Raw genomic sequence first — 20,651 nt, 5'->3', positions numbered from 1 at the left:
AAGAAAGCAAAATGCCAGTTGGGATGTTCTGCTTTAGCACTCACTGAATGGCATCCTGATACCAAGGACTGATCCCCTGGCCAGACTTCTGAACCCATGTGCTGGTCACAGTTGCTGCATGACTAATCACTCAAAGCACCCTGGTGGGGACAGTGATTTTTGGATGCGCAGAAGGGCAGTGTAGATATCTTGTTTCTGCTGTTGGACCTTAACCAGGGCAACCTGAGAGCTGGGGGTAACCCGAGAGGTGGGAAAGCATCTGGAGTTGTCTTCACACATATGTCTGGTAACTGACACTAAGCGGTTGAAGATGTTGGGGGGTGCTCAGCTGCTGCTGTGGCTGGAGATCTCCGAGTTTCTGTTTCATGTGGTCTGGGATTCCATGTGATTGGACTTCACACACAGCAAGTCAAGACTCCAAAACAAGTGTTCCAAGAGAAATGCATGGACTTTTCCTGACCTAGATCCAGAACATGGGCAATGTACTTCCACGTTTTGTTTCGTTCCAAGCAAATTAGTATACACCCCAGATTCAAGAGGTGGCAACATAAACTCCCCCCTCTCTTGAAAGGAACATCAAAGGACTTTCAGACATGTAAAAACAGGCCAATCGATTTTAGTGTTATTTTGTCTCCCAAGGATCTGAATTACAGGAGTATATTAACAAGTCTCCCGCCCAGACAGAAAATTACCTCTCTATTCTATTTCCCACCTAATCTCTGTAGATCAACAGATTATATCAGTGCTTTCATGCAATTAATTGACAATAATGAGACACCAATAATAAATTGCATGAAGATACTCCAGTAGTAAAATTCCAACAGTGTATCAATTTCCCACATGTTGCATGGAAAAAATTAAATGCAGTCATAGTCCAAAACTTCAAAATCTAAAGGGATTAAAATAAAAAATACAAATCTCTTGCACTCATAAGTAAAAAGTTCAAAGAAATTAATTCCTCCCCTAGTTCTTTTTTCACTCCCAGCTATATATAAAAAAAAATCTTCTTAATTCATGAATAGATTTGAGGTTCTTTCAGCAGCAGCAGGCTGTGGAATTGCCCCCTGAAATGACCAAAGTTCCTTCCGGCCTTAAATGTTGTATTAATTCAATCTCAAGTCTTCCATCAGCCATTGCAGAAATTTCAAAAGTCCATATATCCAAAAAGACAACATCCACAGAGCTTATCCAGACAAAGCTCGTATGGAAAGACAAGATCCATTAAGAGAAAGAGAACAGAGTTCAAGAGCACTTTGGTGACACCCAGGTACGCTCCCCAGGTTACTAATCCCTTATTTCACACTGACATGCTCTCTGGATAAAACCACCAAGACAAATGCAAATGAATCCAGGCTTCTGGAAAGCTCAGACAGAAGCCCAAGAAAGATTTTTAATATATCTCTGATCACATAGTTTGAGATTTCTACCCCATTGAGCTAGTGGAAAATCATAAGCAAACAATACAGCCTTAAAGGTCATAATTTAAAAGGCATGGTGCAAATTCTATTACCCTTATCGTGGCCAAGTGTCAGAGGCAAGAAACGCAGACTTCCCCAGATATAAAGATAGAGCTATTTCAGACTATCTGTAAATTTACTTAATCCTACACAGTCTCTCTTTTTTTTTAGAGTTCAAAGATTATCATTACACAGCCACTGTGCCCAGCACAGTTGGAAAATGGTTAAAACAAAGGAATCCTCAGCTCCTGATGCAGTCAAGTATTACCCAGTAGTTAGTAAGGTGAGGGGTTGCAGCAAAAACTCAACGGCATAGGGGAAGGCAATAGATGAAGTAAAATACTGTTTTGAACTCTAGTTAAACACACCCCCCCCCCATCTTGGGTCATGGTACATAACCAATTAACTTAAATTTAGAGCAAGGAGACACTTGCCATCACGAAGTTAGCTCTGTCCTTATGATTACCTAATATCCAGGCATATGTCACATCTGTCAGCATGTGGCCTATGGGATTTAATGTTTCATTGTGGGGCAAATTGGGTCTCTTAAAAGATATACTGAATTGGGCCTCCCTGGTGGCACAAGCGGTTAAGATGCAACCTGTGAAGCTGTCCACAGCCTCTGCAGCACGAGTTCGATCCCTGGCCAGAGAGCTACCCACATGGCACAGAAGACCTCTCCTCATTCCCCGCTGCTCCCCTTAGCAGAGTACTTAGGTCAATCTGCCTGTTCTGTTCCCCACTCTATCTCTGGTGAATCCTCTCACCACCACCACCCACACACATACCTCTGGCCTGTACCCCAGCTCTTGTATGCATAAATAAATAAATCATTAAAAAAAAAATACTGAATTCCTAGCCATGGGTTCCCGTGGGATTTGACCTTAACAAGAAATAAAAACTTTGCAGAAGTGATTTAGATGTGAGTTAAAACAAATCATAATGGAGTAAAAAGGGCCTTTAATCAAATAGTCCTGGTTTCCTTCAAAGAGGAGAGAAGAGACAGACACTAAAGGACACCACTTGAAGACAGAGGCAGGGATTTGAGTGATGCATCTAGAAGTCCAGGAATGGCAAAGTTGTCAGCATCACCAGAAGCTAGGAAGACACGGAGAACAGATTGTCCCTTAGAGCTTCTGGAAGGCGGAGGCCCAACAGACACCTTCCTATTGGAAGCCAGCCTCTGAACTCTAAGACATTCGAGTCCCTTCATGTCAAGCGCTCAGTTTGTAGTCAGTTGTTGGAGCAGCCCTGGGAAACTAACAGAGTCTGCTGTGTTTTTTTTTTTGTTTTTTTTTTTTGATGTGTGACTGCTGACACCTCTTAAGTTCGCCCCTCCCTCTTCAACTCCTTTGCATCTGGGAAGGTAGAATCGAATGCCCACGTGTTCCACCCTTCCGTGCCAGCAGGAACCCTCACTCCAGCCCTGCCCACTGCCACATCAAAAATCCCTCCTTCTCCTTCCCTTGCTGTCTCAAGTCATCTCTGCATCTGCAGGGAGTGTCTCTTTTACCAGAGTCTCACTATGTGAGTATGAAACATTTTTTGTATCATCTTTGTGTGTGATGGTGTCATCACTCTTGACATCTGGGGTGAATTTTGGATTTGGGTCTTTTATCTTTAGGATGGCCAGGCGTGGAACATACCTTTGCACACTGGTGACCCTGTCCTGAGTTTTGTTCTATCCCAGCACCATATCAAACCCTCATCATTCTTATTTCCCCTTAAAGCCCTATGTTTCCGCTATCCCAGGATTACATTAAAAATAGGTCCTGTTTAGTGGCAGAAGCACCAGATTCTCTTGTGGGAAAGAAATTTGATCCTTGGCTCAGGCATTCCTGCTTATATTCTTGGTGAGGGGGTGGAGAAGAGGATTGGGCTGCCCTCTGCCTTTCTGGCTCTTCCCTCCACGTCTGATCAGTAGATGGGCCCCCTCATTCCTGGCTGGTGGGGGAAGTAGGGAACGATCTTTCTGTTTTCCAAATACCTTTCCTGGGGTTCAGTATTTAAGATCATTATCAATGCTTTTGATGTGCAAAAAAACTTACCATATTTGAAAAGATGGCAACTCAGGATAAGCTATGATTAGGATTTATATTTTAAATGACCCTAAATTAAAGATCTTCTTCAGAGTATCACCCACTGGGGAGTTTTAATTCTGGTCAGGGTTTGTCCTCGGACTGCCTATAGAATGGTGACACCAAATAATTATTTCAAAATGTATTTTTCAAAAGTCCTGAAAATTCTCATGCAATGTAACTGCATCTCACAATGTTAAAGTATCATTTGGATATAAAAGGGTAGGATATGTGGCTTAAAAATAAGCTTATAAAAAATGTACCTGGTGACTGAAGTTGTTCTGTCAGAAGAGCCTGCCTGCACAACCTCGTGCTACCACATGGTGTCCCCCTAACTTAGTTCTAAGGATGGAACAACATCAGAAGAAATTGTTGAATTGTAAAAGTATGTTTTTAAGTATTTCAGGACCATAATTTCAGAAATAAATTATAAGTCCAACTAAGTGTCCTTTGAAATAGGTTGTCATAATACAACATATATTTCAGCAATATAAGGTTTTAGAAATTTTTCTACAAAAAGTCCTTTATAAGAAACCAAAGCAGGGCCTCCCTGGTGGCGCAGCGGTTGAGCGTTGGGTTGCGAAGCTGCCCTCGGCCTCTGCGGCGCCGGTTCGATCCCCGGCTGCTCCCCGGCCACCGGAGGAGGGTCTCATATGGCGCGCAGACCTCTCCTGCCGCCCGCTGCTCCCCTCAGCAGTGTACTTCGGTCCTTCTGACTGCTCTGCTCCCCACTCTGGCTCTGGTGAATTCTCTCACCCTCCCGCGCTCCTGACTGTACCCAGTGCATGCATAAACAAAATAAATAAATAAATAAAACATGCCTCTATTTAATAAAAAAAAAAAAAAAAAAAAGAAACCAAAGCAAAAGGCAACCTACTGACAGGAGAAAGTATTTGTCCATCATACGTCCAACTAAGAATTAATTTCCAAAATATATAAAGAGTTCATATAATTCAACACAAAACAAACCACTCAATCAAAAACTGGTCAGAAAACCCGGAAGAGACACAGAAAAGGCCAAAGGCGCACAATGGCCCACAGGCACATAACCTGCAGCGCAGGTTCGATCCCTGGCCGCCGGGAGAGGGTCCCACATGGCGCGCAGACCTCTCCTGCCGCCCACTGCTCCCCTCAGCAGTGTACTTCGGTCCTTCTGCCTGCTCTGCTCCCTGCTCTGGCTCTGGTGAATTCTCTCACCCTCCCGCGCTTCTGACTATGCCCAATGCTTGTATAAATAAATAAATAAATCTTTAAAAAAAAAATTTGCTCAGTTTCAGTTACAATCAGAGAGATGCAAATCAAGGTCACAATGAGATATCACCTCACACCTGTGAGAATGGCCCATTTCGAAAAGACTGGAAACAAGTGTTGGTGAGAATGTAGAAAAAAAGGAAACTTTTACACTGTTACTGGGAATGTCAATTGGTGCACACTCTGTGGAAACCAATAGAGCGGTTCCTCAAAAACCTAAAATGGAAATGCAATAATTCAGTAATATGTCTCCTGGGTGTTTACCCAAAAAATATGAAATCACTCATTTGAAAAGATAGATAATGTTCCTATCTCATAACAGCATTATTCATGACAGCCAGGACATAGAACTGACCTAGATGCCCAATGACAGATGACTGGATAAAGAAGTTGTGGTATATGTAGTCAATGGAATACTACTCTGCTGTTAAAAAGCCTGAAATCTTGCCTTTTATGACAACATGGATGAACCTAAGATGGTTATGCTAAGAAAAATAAGTTAGCAAGTAAATGACAATACCACATGGTTTCACTCATATATAAAATATAAATAACCAAAGCAAACAAAGTTGCAAAATGCAACAAAAATCACCCCTAGACTCTGGGAGAAATATGATGGTTATCTGAGGGGGAGAGGGAGGGAAGTAAGAGCAATAGGGAGTGGGACTCTGTTTTGATAGTTGGATGACACTAGAACTTTGGTGGTGGCTGAGTAAAATTATTGGATTTAAAAAGTTGTCCTTTATTCATAAAGAAAATAATAAATGATTTGCAGCAAGAGTTAAGAGAAGAAGGGAAAGATAATCACAACATCATAAAGTGGCGTGTGGTTTAAAATACCCAGTGTTAAGGAAAACCAAACAAAAAAGATATAAAAACTCAGTTCTAAATTCTAGAGAAAATCAGCAGTGGAGGAGGAAGAAGATCTCACACTCTCCATCCTGTCAAGTTGTGGAAAATAATAGAGAGAAATAATAAATAATACAGAGAATGTCTAGAGCATGGTAACTAAAATTATCAAGTGTTTCTTTCAGGAAATGCATTTAAATGGTCATGATCTTTAGCCTGAAAAAATTTCTGGAAAAGGTTGACATTTATAGGGAGCTCATTTGCAGACTATTGAGTGAAAAGGCATTGCTTTGACTCTGATGTACATTTAAAATGATGACATTTGAGTCACTATGCATAAAACCCTGGGCATTTCTGGATTCCCATTTGTGGTTTAAATCTATGTGGTGCATAAAATTTTCCCCTAAGCAAGGTGATGACAGTAATCTCTAGCTATCATCATCCTGCCGCATTCAAAGCATCAGGCTGACTGCATTACTTGGACTTTAAAACAATACACACCTGGGTACCTGCTGTGTGACCAACCTCTACAACCCTGACACAACAGCCCAAGGTAATAAACACAGGACAGATGGATGCCTCTCTGGCTGTTTGTCTTTTCAAAGCTAGGTATTGCCTGTCATCCCTGGCCTCTTAATGAGCCCCCGAAATCCATATGAAGGGGGGCAGCTAACTCTTCTCTGTTCTCCCTAGGGGACAGGTTTACTTTCACTGCCATAGCAACCACTGCAAGCTGCTCTTTCTGACTTTTGAAGCTTCTTCGTGGAATGCTGCTTCTTTGCAAAGAAATTCTAGAATCTCTCTGCTCTTTCAAAAATTTGTCTTAAAGAGCATGTCTTTGTCCATAGTGAAGCTTTATTAGAAACAGAGCGTGGACTTTGTTAATTCTCTATTTGCCTGGGCATCTGAAACCTCTCTGGGGAAACGCTGCCTCTGGGGACTTCAAATTAGTCAAAAGCTCAGCCTGGCTCTTTCCATGAGGAACACAGGCCACCAGTAGATGGCACCATTCCTATTGCTAACAAAAATTTGAAGCTCAAAGTCCTCCCTGGAAGATAGAATGTTAGCTACTATGAGCGAAATGCCACAAAATGGAAGGAGTAAATCTATGGCATCAACCATAATTTTCTTTTCAAATAAATGAATTTATTGGAGCTGTCACCTAATAAAAAAGTCCTGTGAATTATCGGCAAATCACATATAAGTCTGTTAAGTCTCTGCACAGTGCATCTTATCAGTGGGATGCCTCCCTCTGGGGCCTAGATCTATCCATGGAGGTCCTCAGTCAGGGCCAACCCCACCCTCGTTCCACTGATATGATTAGTGGGATACATTAGATGTGATGAAATCCTTTGCCATTAATCCAAAAATAAAAGATAAATATAAATTTAAATATACCAAAGAGGTGCTACATTGCTGTTGTATCTTATTAGTCACTCAGTCCTTCTAATATCATCACGTTCATCATGATGAGATTACAGAATCTAGTGTTAAATATATCATTTAAAAGGTATTTTCTGACTCAAGAGAATGACCTCAAATTGTGACATCTAATCAGACGAAAACATGACATCCATAATCAATCTGCTTTATTTTAAAATTAACTAATACTTGCATGCTTTTAAGAATATGAATGAGTACAAGATTAATGTTTAAATGTCTTAAAAATTAAGGGGAAAGATATTTGTTGATGTTAAATGTCCTGATCAGCTGCTTATCTTGGGCGGAGTTGCAAACCCTTACAAGCAGAATTACCATGTGACTGAGTCACTCCTCTGTTGAAATTATGAAAAAAATGTCATAATAAGAGAAGAATTTAAGATACTCCCCTGGGCTCACTCTCGACAAGTGAATAACCTAATTAACTGGAATATCAACTGACTTTCTTAATTAGGTTAGCACCTTTCAACTCTAGGGAGACTTAGAAGATAATATATATGTTTTTATGATCAAGGAAAATAGAGAATCAACTTTTTTGTATTTTATGTTTGTTAACGGGTCAGAAGATCAGACCCACTAGATTGAAAGCCTGGAATTTCATCTAAAAATAGATATTGAGGAATTTATTTAGATAAAATCTTATATTTAGTATTTAGACATCTAAAAGAAACAGGTTTTTGCATTCATAAATATGAATTTTTTCACTTCAACAGTGAATGAAAATTCCCAGGTTTCCATAACCACTAACAAAATGAAAGTCAAATAGTGTATTAATGAGATTTTTTTTAAATGTTGAGGTGTTTACTTTAAAAAACTTATATCGCAATATCTGAGATAGGACTTAACAGACATAATATACATTCACTGACAAGATGAAATACAGTAGCAGATAAATACAAATAAAACTAGATCAGCAATTAATCTTATAAGACATTGAACTGCTTTCCTGGAAGAAGAGAGGTATTCAAGATAAGGAAAAGTAAAGAACACTGACAGCAGGGGAAGCCACATTTTCAGATTTAAAAACCATGATAAGAGTTAATATTTGGGAGCAAGGTCCACTTGAAATTATAGCTCCTTTCTTCATGTCCAATAGGATAATGCATATTCCCAGAATAGCTAAGAAAACCTCACTCATATCCTTTCCATCCGCCGTCGAGAACGAAACCACTGTCCAAAGGACAAGGTCACTTCTCAGCTTTCACATATGCCATGTGTTATATTTCTAGTTTGTGGGCTGGTGACAACTCTTTCATTTTAGCCATGGTCCTATGAAAACTCTTATTAAAATTCCTGCTTAAAGAACAGCAACAGCAACAACTAATGCTATTCCACGATAGAAAATCAGCTGGCTCACTGTCAAAACACCTTAATGAGATTATTTTTAATTTAACAGTTAGTGGAGGACATTTGCATGTTGTTTGCTATCTATGTTTGACATATACATTTCTTCTTTGGTGAAGTGCTTATTCATATATTTTGCCCTTTCTTAAAATAGTGTTTTATATTTTCCCCTTACTGACTTTTAGCAACTGATTCCTTTTTAGTTATAACATTTCATATAACTGTTTCAAATCTTGTCTTCTCAGCTCACTTTCTTCAGGGTGTCATTCAACAGATACATCTTTCCCTCTTGACTAGCAATTTTTGTGTTAATAAATTCTTTTCTATCATATTATAATATCCATAATACCTATGATATTATGAATTGTGATCATCAAAATTCATTATAAATATCAGAATTCATAATATCATAGATATGCTCACATATTCTGCTAAAGATTTTTTTAAAGATTTATTTATTTATGCATATAAGAACTGGGGTACAGGCCAGGGGCATGGGGGGCTGAGAGGATTTACCAGAGACAGAGTGGGGAACAGAACAGGCAGATTGACCAAAACACACTGCTGAGGGGATATTGGGCTAGTCAGGAGAGTTCTGCTGTGCCATGCGGGTCAGCTCCCTGACTGGGGATTGAACTCGTGGTGCAGCGGCCACGGATAGCCTCCTAGGTTGTATCTTAACCCCCTGCACCACCAGGGAGGCCCCTCTGCTAAAGATTTTAATGCTTATTCATTTGTCTTCTTTCCCCCAGCATTGATTTTTGTTCATGATATAAAATTTATATCCAAATTGATTGTTTTGCCTTTATGAATTCTAAACGGTCTCAGCACAGTATCATCTTTTCTCCAGTTTTCTCCAGTGTGACCACTGAGGAGTCTGTTTTTGAGCTGCCATTCTATCCACTGGTCACTTTGTCTAACCCTGTACCCACACCACACAGCCCTCACCATGATAGCTTGGAGGCCTGACATCTATCAGAATAAAGTATATCACCTCATTTCTTTTGCTTTACAAATGACTTGGATATCATTGGACATTGGCTCTACTATATAAATTTTTAAATCGGCTTGTCAAGGTCTTTGAATAGCTTCAGATGCTTATTGACACAAGACTGAGTCTATAAATAATCTAGGGGTTAACAAATATCTGTGTGACATTGAGTTTTCTATCCATGCAAATGTTTTACCCCTTCAACTTTTGGTGTCTTAGTTTACCTAAGTAATGTTTGTAATTTTCCTTGTCACACACCCTTAGTTTATTACACTGCAACATATTTTGCTAATAACATTAATCATATGTTTTTTAGAGATGTTTTCTTCCTATCTCTACATTATCCCTTTTCTTTTTTCTTTTGCTACACAAGTCAGGACATTCAGTGCAATAGTCAGCAGGTACAGTAATGATAAAATCCTCATCCTATTCCTCATAACAAAGGAAATTCTACCTTTACCCAATAATAATTGACAGCTGTTTTCGACTGATTAAGCAGTTTGTCCTGACGTAAACTCCCTGTCCAGGTGAGAACCTGTGATACCAGAAGTTTCCATCAATTTGGAAGGCTACAACAAATCAACAACAATCATAGATTTCTCACCGTGAGTCGGAGGGGAGAGGCTGGCATGTGGGCTTTGGAAAGGGCCTTCCATAACTGGGATTGACTTCTTTCTCTGTGTCCTCACACAGTGGAGTGAGAACTCTCGCTCGTGGATTCCTAGTCTTATAAAAACACAAATCCCAATATGCGCTCCCATCCCCCAACACACACCATGACCTCATTTAAACCTGATTACCTCACCAGGGCCCAAGTCAAACTGTTACATCTTGGGGATTAGAGTTCCATTACCGGGATTTAGGGGGACACAATTCAGTTCATAAAAGCCACATCTGTCTAAACAGGACCCCCCCCGCCTTCCACCTGGGCTGTTTCAAATGGATTCGAATAGGCTGAGCTAACTCTCAACTGCCACTCTTCCTGTCCAATTTGGATTGGATATAGGGCAGATTTGCCATTTTTTTCTTCTCATTTTACCCAGTGCAGAGAGGAATTTTCACTGATCATTGTATTCATACAATTACTTATTCAGGTACGGGAGACATCCCCACAGTATCCTTTAACAAAAACCATAATTTCAACATTTAATGAGATGTTAATTTTCATTCGTTTTACAGTAGCATCTCCCTGCGCCCCTAAGCCCATCCCTGTCACCCCTGCAGGGATCCTTAGCAGCCCAGGCACTGCTCCTCTACCCGGCTGACCCGAAACAGTCTCTAGTCCCTCAGCCGTCCCTTTCTCCCTTCACCTTCTCGCACCTTCTCCCCCATCCACACCCGGGTGGGCAGGTCCCGAAAGCTGCTCTCAGGATTCACAGGCCTGCTGATTCAGGCGAAAAAGAGCCCAAGGCGCTGGATTCTGAAGGGACTGTGCAGGTGAAATATAGGTGGCAAACTTGGTAGGTTTATTTTTGTAACACTGATTTTTCAGGTAAGGAGATCCCCCTGGACTTTCTAGGTGGACTCACCTAAGCCCTTAAGAACAGAGGCTGGAAGAGAATCAGAGAGCTGCAGTAGAAGGGGAAGGGCGAGAGCCAAGAATTATAAGAAAGGGATCCACTCTCCCTGGCTAGCGGGGAGCCAGTCAAGGAATGCAGGTGGCTTCCAGAAGCACAGAACCCCCTGCCAGCAGCAGCCTCGGGTTTGGGGATTGAAGCCCCCTATTCTACCAGACCCCTGAACAAGCCTGTCAGGGCTTCTTTCCCAGACCATTCTGACAACTTGACTTTGGCTTTTTGGGACCTGAAGCAGAGGAGCTGGCTTAGCCTGCTGGAGTTATAACCCAGAGACCTTGGATTATCTTCTTGGTCCTGGAACTCAGGCTTAGCTGACCCCCAACCCCCATCAAAAGCGTCTTTTTATTTATTTATTTATACAAGCACTGGTGTACAGGCCAGAGGTGCGGGAGGGTGAGAGAATCCACCAGAGACAGAGCGGGGAGCAGAAAAGGCAGAAGGACAGAGGGCACAGTTGAGGGGAGCAGCGGGCAGGTCAGGAGAGGTCTGCCACACCATATGGGAATCTCCCTGCCTGGCCGGGAATCGAACCAGCGCTGCAAAGGCTTCAAACAGCTTCACAGTGCTGCACTCAACCCGCTGCGCCACCGGGGAGGCCCCAAAAGCATCTTTAATGGGAGTTGCATTTGCCAACCAGAGAGGATGAAGCTCAACCAAACGAGATCTGATCTTTCACTGCTGATAACACAGAGCAGGACCAAGGAACGGAGTTAGCCAACCTACCATCATTCACACTTACCTTCTACTTCTGCTAGCTCCTGGCATTTGGTTTTATCATTTTAAAATTGCAACAGCGGCCTCCCTGGTGGCACAAGGGGTTAATTGTCAGCACTATGAAGCAATCTGCAGCTTCTGCAGCACAAACTGGATCCCTAGCCAGGGAGGTGACCCACATGGTGCAGCAGACCTCTCCTGTCTCCCTGCTGCTCCCCTCAGCAGTGGACTTCAGTCAATCTGTCTGTTCTGCTCCCCACTCTGTCTCTGGTGAAACCTCTTACCCCCTGCATCTTTGGCCTATACCCCAGATCTTGTATGCATAAATAAATCTTAAAAAAAATTAAAATTGCAACAGAAAGTTCTATTACTAGTAACTGACTTCAAAGCATGTGCTACCTTAAACCAAGCATAGATCGGCATGCATCTCTCTATCAGAAGTTCATTTTCACCCTCTTTATCAGCATCTTTTTTAAAAAAAAAATTCCCTAAGTTATGGTTTTAGCAAACAATGAATCAAAAGTCTTCTTCTCAATCCCACTCTAATCAAAACTGTATTAATACAGGGTCAAATTGCCAAAGACTCAGGGCCCCCAGTAACAATTCATATAAATCTGTAGTTCATTCATTCTCACAGCTGCCTCATCTGGTTTTGGTGTCAAGTTACACTTGCCTTGTTGGACATATTGGGAGCATATTTTTCTATTCTCTGGAAGAGTTTGAAATTTATTTTTCTAATTCATAAATGTTGGATGGCTCATATAAAAGCAACTGGGCTTGATGTTTTATTTATAAGACAATAACAAACATCTACTTCAATTTGCTTAAATGGCTTCCCAATTATTGTCTTTTAAGTTCTTTAATGGATCTTGGTAGGTTCTATCTTTAGAACTTTTTACTTTAACTTTTAATCTATATGGTCACAAAGTTCTGTATCTTTGTAACCTCTGTGGTTATTATTTCTGTAATTTGTCAAATGGATAAACAAGAATGGAAACTAATACAACTGTCTTTTCATCATTCCATCAAATATTTTTTCAGTGAGGGAAATCTATCTCCATCCCTGTAGGAAAATTCTTACTTGATACAATTTAAGTAAGTATTAAATTGTAAGCAGGCTAATAATTTGCATTTCCAACTCTATTAATCAAAACTCTGAACCAGAATTACCAACACAAATGTTTTCCCTTCCTCATCTAGAAACAATTTTAGGCTAGAAACTTGCAGTGGGATAGGGGGGTCTTGACTTACCTGTACTATTTTTTGCCTCCACCAGCCAGTTCACTGGGTTTTTCCTCTTCCAGAGCCAGTAGGCAGAGAGGAAGCAGGGTAGGTGCAGGCAAGTCCTGATGTTAAGGGCAGGGAGAGGGGCAGCCCAAACCCCGCAAACCTGCCTGTTCTATATAGGGTTCTGCCATCCGCCACATCAACACAAAACATGAGACTTTCATGGGAAGGAACTTTAATACAACTAGGAAACAATACGGGAAAGGCAAAGAATCTAGTTTCTAAATCAAGCACCCAAAGTGACCTGTCCCCTCGTGGGTAAACCTGTTCTTTAAATATAACTATTATATATATATATAATATATAACTATATATAATATATAACTATATAATATAGAGACTGGTGGAGCTTTAGCATAATTACGGAAAGAAGGTCTATATTCCCTGAGACACGACTCCACTTGGGCTTCCTTGCCCCTCCCTGGCCTGGTTTCATGGCCTGGGAGTCCCACTTTATTTCTGTTCTTTTTCTCCTCAATAAACTTTTTCTTCCTCTAAACAAACCTGCCTCTTCTCGCTCGCTGGCCTGAGAATCTGCAAAGCTCCTGCTGCGGCTTCGTGAGACACCAACCCTTGGGGGTCTAGTGGCAGGGGCTCAGCGCTGCCCTGCAGCCTGGAATCCGTCCCTGGCTGGGAGACCAGGCCTGACAATTCCGGTATCGATTTGGTATCAACAACATGTTCAATAATCGATTTACTCTAAATCCTGAGATTCTGTCTTAAAGTATTTCTCTAAGTTCAGATGACAGCTTCAGGGACCAAAACAGCAGTATATTAAACAGTACTTACTTCAAAAATAATCAGAAAATAGAGGAAGAAGTTATCAAAACAAAACAAAACAAACCAAAAACAAACACACACATCCTCCTATAATTCACGTCATACGAGGGAAAAATTACCAGGGGACTCTTTAGTTGGCCAAAATGCTTCCCCAGAGCCCACTCGCTGCCATCAGACAGATCTTGCAACCAGTTGCAAGAATTCCCGGGAAATTCAGGAGGCCCCCCAAGATCCCCCCAATATCCCCCCAATTTCCCCGGAAATTCAGGAGCAGGTTCCGAGTCCCGCCTCCCCAACACCTGGGGCTCACGCGCAGGAGGGGGCGGCGAGCGGCAGGTGGCCGAGGGCCCCCACGTCCACGCGCGGGGGGGGAACAGCCAACCTCCCGGGAGCGCCCCCAGCCCGCCCCCAGGGCGCCCCCACGCCGGGTTCCCACGCTCCCCGAGGCGGGCGGGCGCACCGAGGCGTCGACACCGCGCCTGCGCCCCGCGCCCGTGCCGCGCTCCTGCGCCTGCGCCGCGGTCCGCGCCTGCGCCCGCGCCCCGCTTCTGCGCCTGCGCCCGAGCCTCGCGCATGCGCCGCGCCGGAGGCGGCGGGTCCCGGGAGGTGCGGGAGGCCGGCCTGCCCCGCCTCCGCCCTCGGCCCAGCGTCCCTTCCGCGCCTCGCGGCCCGGCTTCCCTTTCCGGGAGCGCAGGCGGCGGCCGCCCGGGCGCGCTCTCTCCTCCGCGCAGAGCCGGCCCTCGCGGCTTCCCTGCGTGAGCATGGCGGCTCGGGGGCGCGGGGCCGCCCTGCGACTCTGCGCCACAGGTGAGGGCCGGCGGGGCGCGGCGGTGCGGGGCCCTCCCGGGGCGCCCGCCGGGTGGGGCGGCTGCGGGTCCGCCGGTGCCTCCGCCCCGCGCCGGGGCTCCCCCCGCCGGCGGACGCGGCGAGGCTGCTCGGCGGCTGCGCGGAGACCCGGGCCCGGCGGGAGGCCCGGTCCAGGCGGAGAGCCGGTCAGGGGGGAGGCCCGGTCCAGGGGGGAGGTCCGGCCCAGGTGGGAGACCCGGTCAGGTGGGAGGCCGGGTCTGGGAGGCCCGGTACCGGCGGGAGGCCCGGTCCAGGCGGAGAGCCGGTCAGGTGGGAGGCCCGGTCCAGAGGGGGGTCCGGCCATGGTGGGAGATCCGGTCAGGTGGGAGGCCCGGTCTAGGGGGAAGGTCCGGTCTAGGGGGAGGCTCGGTCCAGGGGGAGGTCCGGTCCAGGCGGGAGATCCGGTGCAGGCGGAGACCCGGTCCCGGCGGGAGGTCCGGTCCAGGCGGGAGACCCGGTCAGGTGGGAGGTCTGGTCCAGGCAGGAGACCCGGTGCAGGCGGAGACCCGGTCCAGACGGGGGGTCCAGTCCCGGCGGGAGACCTGGTCCCTGCGGGAGACCCGGTTCAGGCTGAGGCCAAGTCAGGTGGGAGGCCCGGTCCAGGCGGGAGGTCCGGTCCAGGCGGGAGGTCCGGTCCAGGCTGGAGGCCCGCGCCCCGGTCCCGGGTGGCAGGAAGGCCAGGGGCGCCCACTCCACGGCCCCGAAGGATGCCGCCCTCCAGCTTGGGGCCACATCTCATAGGCCTTAGGGTCTGAGTCGTCTTTGGCGAATATTAACCCACCCGGGAGCTAAGAGCGATGGCCAAGGACAGACGATGGTCAGGCCCCCGGGATGGGAGGTGGGAGGTCACCTGAGTGTGTAGCGCCCCTCCCGGTACCAGCTTCGGGTACCCTGGTTCTCATTATGGTGTGTTCACTTGGACTCAGCAACTCTGTAGTCGCCCCATGAGCCAGGTGCTGGGCTGTAGGGAGAATCCGGGTGTAGCCCTGTCCACGTGGAGAAACTGTTAGTATGTGAATTGCACTTGGCGTTTATAACTGAGGCGATAACCGGCTGCTAGTGAAAAAGGAACGCTGCAGAAGAACCATATTCTTTATATATTCGGAAAGGGTGGAATAGTAACGAGGAAGAAGAGGTTGAGAGTAATAAGCATGTTGCAAAAGGACCTCTGGCTGAGATCTGCTGTCCCACAGACACCTTGCCTGTCACAATATGGTTGCATTCGAAAAAAATATTTATTCAACTTAGGAGCTATTTAGGCTGTTGCATCATTTGTGCCTTGGAGTGTATCAATGACGCATTTTTTGTAGGTTGCAAAAATCAGAAACATTTCATAGGTGACTAAGCATGTAGTCCAAGCCAAGTGGTAAATGGGTATTTACAGTGGAGGCTACAATTTTCTTTTTCTTTTTCCCAGTTATTTTGCTTGATATGGTGCTCAGTAAAGGATTTGTAGAAGATTTGGATGAATCGTGAGTATATGTATTTTTAAATAGTATCTTAATTTCTTCCAACTCTGATGTTAATCTGAGTATTTGCATGAATCTAATCATAAAGAGTCTGTAATGAGAGACGCTTACATAGCACTAATTTCGCCCCAGGAGCTGGCCTAAGTGCTGTATTCCTGCAGAAACGGGGTTGTGCACAAGAGTTTGAGAAAAGGAGGTCAATTCTTCTATGTTCTGTTTGATCATCACTTTGACAATTTTTTTTTCTGCTTTTAATCCAGTGGCTGCTGGATTTAAGTAACTGCAATATTTTGTCTTTGTGGAACCATAGTAGTGTTAAACCCAAGACCTTGCTTATTGTAGGTGAGGAGTCCTGTTCCAGACCAAAAGCTGGGCATGATCTTTCAGGCCCGACTATAAAATTGCAAGACTTTTCTTGGCAGACTCAGAGGGGAAGCTGGCCTCCCCACACCAGCCTGCTCTGCGTCTCTGGAGGGAGTGGTAGTCATGGACTCCAGCCCTTTGGGCCAGGCACGCTCACGTGTATTTCGCATCTCTGGCCGCTTGCCTCTCTTTGAAGTTCTCCTTGTTGGGGGCTTTACCTCAGGCATTGCTGAGCCCTTATGGAGGGGCTCAGACTCAGTACTTTTCCACTCCTAGTCCTTTTCCCTCTCCCTTCCTCTGCCCACAGCCAGCCAAGAGGTCTTCGGTTCACTGCTTCTCAGCAGTGAGATGAAGTCCTCTGCTCTGTGTCCACCTGGCCCTCGCCTGGTGGGCCAGGGCAAAATGGAACTCTGAGCAACTGGCATCTTTTTTTTTTTTTTTTTTAACCTCTTGACTTGCATTGTTGCAATAAAGTGAGGTCTTGGTTGTCAGAGTTTGGCTCGTTGTCTTAAAACCACCTCTACAGGGCACAATCAGTGCACTCCAGGGCGGTCATCGAGGAGGAGCTAAAAGCACCAGAGATCTGTGGGTGCTTCCCCGCCATGTTAATGTTTTACAAAGCTGTCCACATTTTCCCCCCTCTCTGCTGTTAAGGGGTAGGCTATAGTATGGAGAAAAAAAGAAAAAAAAACCTCCTGGAGGGGAGCACTGTGTTTCTTCTGCATCCATGACAACTACCTAAGGGGATGATACAAGGACACAGCCCAACAAGTATTGTACGCTGTGGGAATCACAAGTGCCACACTGCCAGACCTTTGCCACAGGCAAGAATCTGGTACCGGACTGAATTCCTGGGCATGAGCTGGGAAGCAGTACTACATTGAGTTCCCAAAAAGATTATTACCAAGCTCTTGGACCTTTCCAACCAAAAAAAAAGGAAAAGAAGACTCAGGAATTGGTGGGCCTGTTTGGCAACTGATACTGTCATGAAACACGTGGAGATCTTGATGTCACCCACCTGCAAGGTTACCAGAAAAGCTGCTGCTTTGAGTGGGGTCCCAACAAAGAGGGTATCCTGGAAGCCCCCAACAGAACACCAGAGCTCCCTTTTCCTGGGTCCTGCTGATCCACACCTCCATTTGATGTACATGTCTAAGCAACGGAACCGTTCTCTCATTGGTGTCTGTCGCAGAGGGTTAATCTCCCAGGCCAGCAAGGACCTGTAAGCGCCCCAAGTTGGATGAAAGATACACGCCCCTTGAGAGGCAATTAATGGCCTGTTGTTGGAACTTGGTGAATGATACAAGGGCGCAGCCTTGAGTGTAGTATGAGGTTCATGAGCTGAAACCCCAGTCACGCTGAAGGAGACTTGGCTTTCACCAGACACATAAAGGAGCTGCATAGCGGACAGCTGGGTGCAGTGTTGACAACTAGTTGACTGTCCAGTTCCTCTACCTCCTACTCCTCACTTCACCCCAGCAAATGAACCCTCCTGTATTTTCACTGATCCATGGACTGCCACTCATGGCGTGGCCATTAGTTGTGCACCCCCTGGGGAGAGGAGCCTTTGGATGGAGATCAGTTCTCCTAATAAACATTTGTCACCTATGCGGATGCTCACCAGAAAGGCCTGGTGTCGACAAAGGGGATCTCAACCAACACACATGTCACCCTTGCCGGCTTGCTACAGAAACTGACAAGCAGACATGTAACTGATTGTCTCCCGGGTCCACAAGAGGCTGACCCACACAAATTTAGGCACCATCCTGGACTGGATTGGCATGCACAGATGCCAGTGTTGGGGGAGTACACCAGAACTGCATGGGGAAAGTTGTCCAACTGATCAGACCCTAGTCCACATAAAAAGTGTTGCCTAGAAACAGGTTCCTTTAAGTTGGGGGCCAGGACAGTCTCAGCAGATGGACCACATTGGGCCTCTCATCCTGTCTATCATCTTTTCTTGAGTCTTGATTATAATTGACACTCTCTGAGTTTGGCCTAGTCACTCCCATTTGATCCATTAACCCAGGCCTCACTATTCAGGTCCGATGCCACATTTGTTTCCTGTTCAGGTCCTTGAGAGCTGGCACTGCATCTTGTAACAGACCTGGATTTGTGGCTCAGGCTCAGACTACTTGTCAGTGGACACAGTCATGTAGCATACAACAGACTCCATGTCCTGTATCACTCCTTATCCCCTGGGGTGGTTGAACATTTTAATGAATAATTGAAGTACAGGCTTCATCAGCTGATGGGATGGTGTAAGATTACCCCAGGCAAGCGGTTGGGGTCTCAGGGCAGCATTTTTCCAGTTAGGTACTTCTCTTTAGCACTGCGTGTTTGACCAGGTGGTCTGCTCCCCTCCTTCACCTGCATACCCTCTTACAGTTGCTCTGGTCTCCCTGGGAGACCCTGGATTCCATAACTTTACCTTTTCCAAAGACTCAGATCAGTGCGAGATGAGAATGGCTGTTAAACATCAAGGAGTGGAAACCAGTAATCTCCATTTTCCACTGGGTGCAGCGCTTACGGGTGTCTAGTTTCGCCACTTCAGGTGGCTGAGCCTCTTTGCCTGGGTTTCCCCCCAGGACAGATGTCAGCATATAGGATAGAACTCTACTAAACACAGGGGAGCAAAGCCGGGAGATTTGGGTTCACCAGCCTAGGGGATTGGTAGGGTGCTCCCGCTCCCTATAGTACAGTTCAGACTGGCACAGCTGGATAAACCTGAGCACCTTTGGATCTAAGAGCTCAGACGTGGGGATTTGCTCTGCATTATTTGTAGGTTTAAGAGTTTTATTTAAATATCCCTCGAGAGAACTTTCGTCATTTATCCAATATAGACTGAATTAGGTCACTGTGCTGGACATTAGAAGATGAAACAAACATGACAAGAAAAAAATAGGTGAGATTGTTTTCTGACTGAGGAATTTAAAAAGGCACGAAGTAAGCAGTGCTTCTAGCTGGAAAGGACTTGACCATGAATGATGTAGGAAGTCGGATAAACATTGTGAACCTAGCTGTGATGTCAGTAGATGCCATAGTTTGATTAGAAGGATAAGTTGGAGCCAGATAAGTGTGGGGATTTGTACTTTTCTTTTGTAGGTGGTGAAAGTGGGCCTAGAAGGTGCCAACTAAGAGGAAAGTGATCCTGATTACATCTTAGGGAGAATGTGTGGCCACAGGGTGTTGTATCATGGTTCTCAAAGCACCCCACTGATCAGTACTGACTAGGAGCTCACACAGTAATTGACTCAGCCTGCAGGCAGAGCTATAGCTCCGAGGTGTTACAGTGAAAGGACACAAGGCACCCTCAGCAAAGGGGGGTTAGCACGTGGGGTGAATTCTGGGGGAATCCGGAAGCAAGTTTCCAAGCAGAATACCAAAGGACGAGTTTAATTCCTCCATGGGGGGCAGTGTGAAGTGTCATCTACCAGAGAAGTTCCTTAGAGACTCAGTGCCCAGGGATTTTATTGGCATTCTTGTAAGCACCCTTCTGCCTCTTCTGTACCAAAATTTCAGACTCCTAGAAGGAAAGCAGCTGTTTTTTTGTAAAACTGTGTTGTTTGCATGCATCACATAGGAATACTGAGCTTATCAAAAAATGGTGTGGGCGCTCTTTGAAGTTCAAGATCCCAAATGAAAACCAAGAAGCAGTCTTGCGAAGCAGACCTCTCTCAGGACAGCAGCCCCGGCCTGCGCAGTCACTTGTCTCGCGCAGGTGTAAAGGGAACAGAGGCACATGGTTGTGTTTCAGCCAAGTAACAATTTTTTAGATTCTTTACTCCTACTTTTATGAGTTCTTTACTTTTATTAAGATGTTTAATGATTCAGATTTAGAGATCACTGAGTACAAATTTTACGTGAGATTTTATTGAAGAATTTGTTCCGGGCTCTCATATACATCAACTTACCATCCCTAGTTATTCTATTCAGTTGTGAAGTGAAACAAACATACAAGCAAAGATTGATTTTCTTTTTGTTTTCTAGGTTTAAAGAGAATCGAAAAGATGATATTTGGCTTGTAGATGTGAGTATGTAAATTTTTGTATTAATTAGCTTTTCCTACCAATTTAGTATTTCTCTGTTCTCCACCCAAATATGACAGTATGTCATTGTACTGTATGTCATTCAATTTTTTTTTTTAAGTTTTTTTTTCTTTCTTTTTATATTAAAGTGAACCTCAGGAGCCAAAACCGTTTCCT

At 44.9% G+C, this 20,651-nt stretch overlaps 1 protein-coding gene across 1 annotated transcript in view; it reads left to right on the top strand.

Annotated features, from left to right (window-relative positions):
* Nucleotides 1-14,529: 14,529 nt before the first annotated feature.
* TMX3 (thioredoxin related transmembrane protein 3) overlaps nt 14,530-20,651 on the top strand; it is a gene marked incomplete at both ends in the record, with an annotated part of 41,580 nt that continues 35,458 nt past the window's right edge. Inside the window, 3 exons of the mRNA XM_084252547.1 lie at nt 14,530-14,575; nt 16,032-16,086; nt 20,437-20,476. Coding sequence (XP_084108673.1) covers nt 14,530-14,575; nt 16,032-16,086; nt 20,437-20,476 — 141 coding nt within the window. The remainder of the gene's footprint in view (nt 14,576-16,031; nt 16,087-20,436; nt 20,477-20,651) is intronic.

This window comes from Talpa europaea (assembly GCF_964194135.1).
Source record: "Talpa europaea genome assembly, chromosome: 13".
Taxonomy (NCBI): Eukaryota; Metazoa; Chordata; class Mammalia; order Eulipotyphla; family Talpidae; genus Talpa; species Talpa europaea.
The sequence above is the reverse complement of the archived record's forward strand: the minus strand, read 5'-3'. Positions and strand labels throughout refer to the sequence as shown.